Raw genomic sequence first — 7,285 nt, 5'->3', positions numbered from 1 at the left:
CAGCGTCGCAAATTCAAAATTCAAAAAGGTGGGAAATCAAAAATCACTTTCCCAATCTGAACGACAACCAGAAGCTCCCATTCTTCTCACCGCTCTCCTACCTGGAACTTCCACCGGCGCACGCACCACTTCTCAGGTTCACTTCCCGTAACGTGAAAGTCTACTAGATCCATAAATTGACGACTGCAATGGCGGAAATCCTAAGCCCTAATCCCAAACTGAAAGGTCCAGGTCCATTTTCTCCGACAAAATTCGTCTTGGGCTCCAATGACGACAAGCTCGAACGCGCTCAAGCACGCGCTGCCCGTGCTGCAGTCATCCGTCGCAAGCCCATCCCTGTCGCACCTCCTCCATCTGCAGATCCTTGCCTTGACAAGGAGCAGATTCTTGAACTCTTCCAGAATTGCATCAAACTCGCCAGTGAAAATGTATCATTTCTGCTGTTTTTCACTTGGTTTTTAGTTTCTCATGTGTGAATGGTGATTTGATTTTTGATAGTGCTGTTGGTGAGATTTTGAATTACTTTGGAACTACTATTGGATACAGAAAATTAATCAGAAGAATACTTGGGAGCTAGGTCTAATTGATCATCTATGCGAGATAGTTAAAGTTGAACAAGAGAATGATTCGGAGACCAACTTCCAGAAGGTAATTTCTTATAAAATTTTAATTTCTGGTTACAGATATTCATCAGCTGTTTCACTGTCTTAGAAATTTATTGAAGCATTTTCGCCTATTAAGCAATGTTTATGAAGCATAGTCTCTTTATGTTATCATTGGAAACTCATGGGGTTGGGTTTAAACCTTCAAACTTATGTATGAATGTTGGCTTAAATATGTTTCTACGATGCTCCCTTGAGTCTCCTACACGAACAATAGAAGGCCAATGGATATGATGTCATCCCACTACATGTGTAACCTAGAAACTGCAAGCCGTGCTTACCTTAAAATCATTGCTCATTCTGATGTTGCAGCCACAAACATCCTATTCTTACATATTTGTTGCTACTTGTAATTTCATGATTTAGGCAAGTTGTACTCTTGAGGCTGGAGTTAAGATTTATTCAATGAGGGTGGACTCAGTGCATTCAGAGGCATATAAAGTTCTTGGAGGAATCAATCGTGTTGGTAATGCAAATGAACAAGGTAGGTTTTGATTTGGGTAAACAATGAACTCTTTATTTGATTTCTGGCAAGGTAATGCCTTTTCAAAACAATTACACATCATTGCCAGCTTTCCTGAAACTTAATTGTTGGGATGTTATGTTTGTTCTCTTTAATTAATTTCATTTAGACTCTTGATCCATTAATTACGTCTCTTTCTAGTTTGAATCATCCCTGAAGAATACTTTGTCTATCAGAATTTATTTCCTCTTTTATTTTTTATTTTAAAGTTCCGTGCTTTATCAAGCCAAGACATTCAAAATATTGGAATGACTCTTTATCTTTTTCTTTTTTTGAATATAATTATTTTATGATTGCGCATATTTCTCAACCTTGTTTGCTCTCCTCACTTCCTATTTGCCTTCTTCTTGGGTGTGTGCTGACGGTTTCCTGAGCCACACACAGACTTGATGTTTTAATACTTATGCCTCTTTAATATTTTACTTGTATGCTAGATCCTGCTGTAGAGGGTGCTAATGCTGAAAATGACCAGCAGGAAGGCCATATCAGAAAAGAGCAAGATAGAAAGGTTAACACTCTTCCTCTCTTTAAGAGATAACAAATGCAGAATAATTTTCTGTTCCTAAACTGATTTGAGTAGCAATTGCAGTTATCGCCTTTATCAACGCTGGAGTCATCATTTGATTCTCTCAACGTGAAGAAATTCGATGGTATACATGCTTATTATCTTTGATATTGCCTCTTCGTCTGAGTTTATCCTTTTGTCGCTTTGTAAACAGTTAAACTGTCTATTTTGCAGCCGCTTTTGCTGTAGATCCTCTTTATCATCAGACATCAGCTCAGTTTGATGAAGGTGGTGCGAAGGGTCTTTTATTGAATAATCTAGGAATCTATGGTAATTGCCGTGTCTTTTTTGATTCGTTTGAGATACCTGGGAAGTCAGTACCAGAAGAAATTCGGCATGATAGAACAGACTCCATTGATGTATCTTTTGCTAAAGGTTTGTGTCTTTGGAATTATATGTGGTTTTGGGTTCTTTTTCCATTTAGATGCTGTAAGCATTTTTGGATGTGAGCTACTATCAATTGATTGTTATAAACCTTTTCTGGAAGTATAGATTGTGTTGAAGAAATGGTGTTGAATATGCCGAAGAAGGACGAGATATCACCCAGTCTGAGGCATATAATTTGTCAATTTAGTGGAGAGATGCCAGTGCCAGCTGAAACAGATTTTTCTGACCAGATTTCACCAGAACAAAATTCTGAACCGTTTGGCCCAGATGTGGATGATGATGCATTTGACAATTGTGGAGCCTGGCCGATGGATCATGATGATGGAGTAAGTTTGTCGGAACAAGGCTCTCACGATGTTGATCAGATTTCATCAAACCAACAGGAGGTGGCAAACACACTTATTTATTGTCGCCTTCAACTCTAATTTGTAATATAGGCCCTTGAAAAGAGAACATTAAAACTTGGTATTTCTTTGTGCTTTGTCTTGCAGGTCAGTCAGCCATTTACTTTTCCTGATGCTGAGGATGATGACAGATCTGAGAGAGTTGATGATTACTTGTTTTTAAGTTTAGGATTTTCTTCCAAGCACAATTCCTGGGCTGGTCCTGATCATTGGAAGTACCGGAAAGTGAAAGGTAAGCTTCAATAGGACTTCTGGGAGGAACTTTAACTTTTCCAAACGTCTTCTCTCTCCAGTCCCCGGAGAAATCTGTAGAAGTTTGAAGTTTCTTTGGTGTTTGATATGTCATCAACATTGGCAGTCTCAGAGGAGCCTTCCAATGAAGATGGATCACCAGTAAAGACTAAGAAAACGAAGAGCAGAAAAGCAGAACCTGAAATTGATTTCACGAAAGCACTGGACACTGATCTATTGCATGTCTTTGCTCCTCCAAAGAATCCCAAGTTACTACTCCTTCCAGCAAATAGAACACCGTGTAACAGATTACTTCCAGAAGATTGTCATTATCAACCTGAGAATCTTGTGAAGCTGTTTCTCCGACCCAATGTCACGGTAACTCTAGTCACTTTGATGAGTTTATTATTTGCTGACTACCTTAAAAATACATTCTGATTGCCTGTATTCTCTTGCCTTAGTGCCTTGGAAGGAGAGGAAAGCAAATCCCAGGTGAGATAACATTTATGGCCATCCACTGTTAAAACTTTGTACTTGGACATAGTTATGGATATGTAAAACATTTATGAGTGATAGATTCTGTTTTTACAGTTGATTTTTAACTGCAAATGTTGAATTTGAATTCAAATGCATTTTTTGCTAGGTCATCTACCTACTAGAGCAGTGACACTAGTGTGGCTTAGCAAAAATGACAATTAAGTGCTTTCAATGATTTCATCTTCTTTTGAGTTGAATTTAGAAGAGTCCTTGCGATGATGTCTTTTGTAAATCCTACTTCCATATATATGAATGCTCTCTATTGGCTTCTTGACTATTTCATAGGTTCTGTCTTCTATTGCCTATAAAAATAATGTACTCCTGTTGCTGTATATTTACCAGTTTTCATAAGAAATAGGAATGTCACGTATTGTGACAGATGAAACAATTGTTATTATGTGACTTGAGTTGTCTGGTTCTTTATGTAGATGAAGCTGGTCAACAAAGTGAAGATTTTGGAGCTATGCCATCTTGGGATGATGATGGTGGATTTCCTGAGGCTTTTGATGATGGCAACGCATTTAGTGATGTGGAGGAATCAAGTACACTTGTCTCTCAACCCCGCCAGGTTTGTTCCTGTTTGCAAATCTTGACTATATATGTTTGTGGTTCTGCAATCTAGATTCCTCCAAGTGTAACTTTCAACACTTAGGCCAACAATTGATCAAGGATGATTTATAAATTTGAGTGAGATCTCCTGCAGAACTATGATCTAAACATTTATCAACTTGTACTTAACCAGTTACTACCAAATATTATCTCATGAGTACCAGGCACTTCAAACCTTGTCACTGATTTTTGCTTTTAAGAAATTTGCACCTTTAGCTGTTCTTTTAAGGTTTTGCTGTACCTGTTTCTTTCTTTCTTTTTTCTTGTGTCTGTTTGGTACTATTGTTAATTAGTCATTGTTTATGTTGAAAAGAAAATATACTTCATCGAGGACTTTTGCAGCACTAATAAGTATTAGTTCCTTATTTCTTTAGGCAAACATAAGAAAAGAAACTTCAAATTGTGTTATCTGTCACTTAGTATGTGGGAGGAAAAATGTCAAATGTTCATGTTGCTTGCTTAATGCAAACTTAAATTCCAACAGAAATCTTTCTTTGCACAGTTACTAGGAGATGTTTGTTCCTCTGTAGAATTTGCTAGGTGAAGGGCTTCTTTTGAAGCAAACTGAAACATCTATTGACTTTGTCTGAAATTACAGGTAAACAAGATTGAAGTCCAGTATGATAAAACATCCAAACAAGTAGATGTTCAAGCACTTAAGGAAACACTTTGGGACCAATTGAATCAAACATCAGTTGAGGTGAGTTCAAACTTCCTACTCCACTGGTAGTGTGTTCTACTTCTTGCTAGTGGATTTATGCATTTTTCCCAAATTTAGAATTCGTGCTTATCACCATGCCGAGTGATGGTGCCACATCAAATGATAAGGAGAGTATTATTATTATTATTTTGCCATAGATTTTGGTTCGAAAATTTGAAATAATAATTGTAGATTATTTCAAGTAGCTGTTTGTTTATCAAATTGACCGACTGTTTCAACTTCAAATTTGAAGTTTGAGTTTTTCAAGTTTTCATTAAACTTGTAAATATGAAACTTCAACTTGTTTTCATGTCCAAACATAACTTCTAACTTCCATATACCCCTTTTTCAAATACAACTTTTCTTATAATCTCAATCAGATCATGTCCAAACACCTACTTAGTGTTAACCAGGGATTATTAAGGTCAAACATTTGACATTTTTGCTCTTCTTAAATAGTAGCAAGTGAAAATAGTTGTAATGAGATGAGTAAGTGATTCATTTTTTTTCTCCATTCTATAGTATAATATAGTTGACAAGTGGATATTCATTTATCTTAGTTGGATGTGCAGTTTTGAACTAAATGATTACATTTTATATGGCAGCAATCAATTGGATGCTAAACATCCGATATTAGTTTGACTTGTTTATCATTTAAACAATAAAAGGGTGTGTTAAAGCAATTGTAAGAAAGTCTGTTAAGGTTTAAATTTTGATTGATGAAATATCTAGAAAATTTACATACTTGATTTACTCCAGGATCCAGCTTAAATCCCTCAAAAGGGTGGGAAGGTGAAAAGTAAATGAATATAACTGCATAGTCATTAATGAGATTATAAATGAACTACTAAATTGGCTGACTTTATGACAATTTTTTTCGCCAGTCTTATTTAATTGATGTGGTTCAAGACTCCCTTTGTTAAGCAGTTCCTCCAGGGTTGTTCTCTTATCATTGATCAGCATAACATTCTAATCGACGGGGGTTTATTCATTTACCTTTTAGCATGTTTATCAGACATCTATATTCTGAATGATTCACATCGTAATGCGCAGGAAGAAGGTGCATCTTTCAAGCACATCTTGGCTGCTTTTCCAAACGAATGCAGAGCATCAACATCCGTTGATGCTATATCTCCTCATTTATGCTTTATTTGCTTATTGCATCTTGCTAATGAACATGGATTACGGATACAAGGTTGTCTCAGCTTGGATGATCTCAGTATACAGCTCGAAACTCACGAACGGTCTCCCTGATGCTGTGGCCTAAGTAATTTTTTTTTTTTTTTTCAGTTTTTGGATTTCTCGCTGTAATGTATACCACTTGTAGATTGGCCATTCAAGCATTGCATATGCTGCTTGTGGTGGATCCTTTCTTTTGTATTGCTTTATAGGTTAGTTAATTCGTGTAAATTATCAGATATTGTCAACAGTTGGCTTTTGAATTGTTTTTCAGTCTTTTGCTGATATAGTACTTACTACATTCATTTTGCAAGTATTACAAAGCGGTTGATGAAGCCATTGACACTTGAATTATGGTTTGTTTGAACTGAATACTTGAACATATTTTTGTTAGACGCTTTTTGTGTATATTTTCATATTTGAACTCTTGACTTCCATAGCTTCGGGGTAAGATAGTTTTGATGAAGCTACTTTGAACTAAAGGTTGTTAGAACTCGAGCTACTACTTTTGACTTAGACGACCCTTATCCTTGGAAACCTACTTGGACTGCCTATCTTAAATAGATAACAGTGGGACCTATCGCAACCTGCCTTATAAAAGGGTTTTGCAAGCGATTGCTCGATAGGACTTAGATCTGATCTTTAAAGGAATGTTTATTTACATAGATAAGTAAATTACTTAAAATATGTCCATCTTTTTTAGTTATACGTATTAGTCTTAGTAAGTTGTAAAATTTTAAGTTTGTTTCAATTGATAGAGGAAATAACATATTTTATATGATTAATTTAACTACTATAGAAGTTTGAGAAAACACAAGTTTTTTTAAAATTTAGACCAAAAGTGTCTGATATCAATATTTTATCATGTGCTCAATTGAAGCAAACATAATTCAAATATCTAAATGAAATTTATTGACGAATTTAAGAAATTGTTGATGTATTAAGCCAAACTTGTATTAGGTTCATCACAGTCATATATGCATGATGCCTATGAAAACCAAATATCTAAAGGAAAAAAATGTGAGTGCGACTCTTCAATTGAAAAAAAAAGACTGTCGTGTACGTATCGATTGGGAAAACACAAGCTTAACACGTCTTTCTTTATCTATAATACATAAATGTTGTCCTTCAAAGTAGACACTTAAATTTGTATAAAGTTGAACAAGTAGACACACATATTCTACCTGACAATACACATAAAACACTATGTAGGACGCGAAATTACCATATACAATGCCATGTAAGACACAAGTGTCTACATGTTCAATTTTATACCAATTTAGTGTCTACTTATGTACAGGTTTACTGCACAAGGCCCCTGCAGAGGAAAGGCTTTATCCCAGCGAATAGAAGATACTCAACTCCACACAATATAAGGATTAACACACTTTCGGGAAGAACATAGAATAGTAGAAGATCCAGCATGCAGAACACGACGATCATTATAAGTTCACGAATTAGAAATGCTGAAAACATATTTATGTATTA

General features: G+C 35.8%; 1 protein-coding gene across 1 annotated transcript; it reads left to right on the top strand.

Annotated features, from left to right (window-relative positions):
* On the top strand, positions 1–6,065 carry LOC125839784 (condensin complex subunit 2). The gene is made up of 13 exons (XM_049518783.1): positions 1–428; positions 547–648; positions 1,029–1,146; positions 1,620–1,693; positions 1,775–1,835; positions 1,925–2,125; positions 2,243–2,523; positions 2,629–2,773; positions 2,900–3,150; positions 3,234–3,264; positions 3,738–3,877; positions 4,517–4,618; positions 5,672–6,065. The coding sequence occupies exons 1-13, from the start codon at positions 189–191 to the stop codon at positions 5,870–5,872; spliced, it is 1,947 nt and encodes a 648-aa protein (XP_049374740.1). The 5' UTR covers positions 1–188; the 3' UTR covers positions 5,873–6,065.
* The last annotated feature ends 1,220 nt before the right edge of the window (positions 6,066–7,285 follow it).

The sequence above is a fragment of the Solanum verrucosum genome, unplaced genomic scaffold (assembly GCF_900185275.1).
Source record: "Solanum verrucosum unplaced genomic scaffold, falcon-dt-bn FXZP01000175.1, whole genome shotgun sequence".
Lineage (NCBI taxonomy): Eukaryota > Viridiplantae > Streptophyta > Magnoliopsida > Solanales > Solanaceae > Solanum > Solanum verrucosum.
Note: the sequence above shows the minus strand (reverse complement) of the source record. Positions and strands in the feature narration are given on the sequence as shown.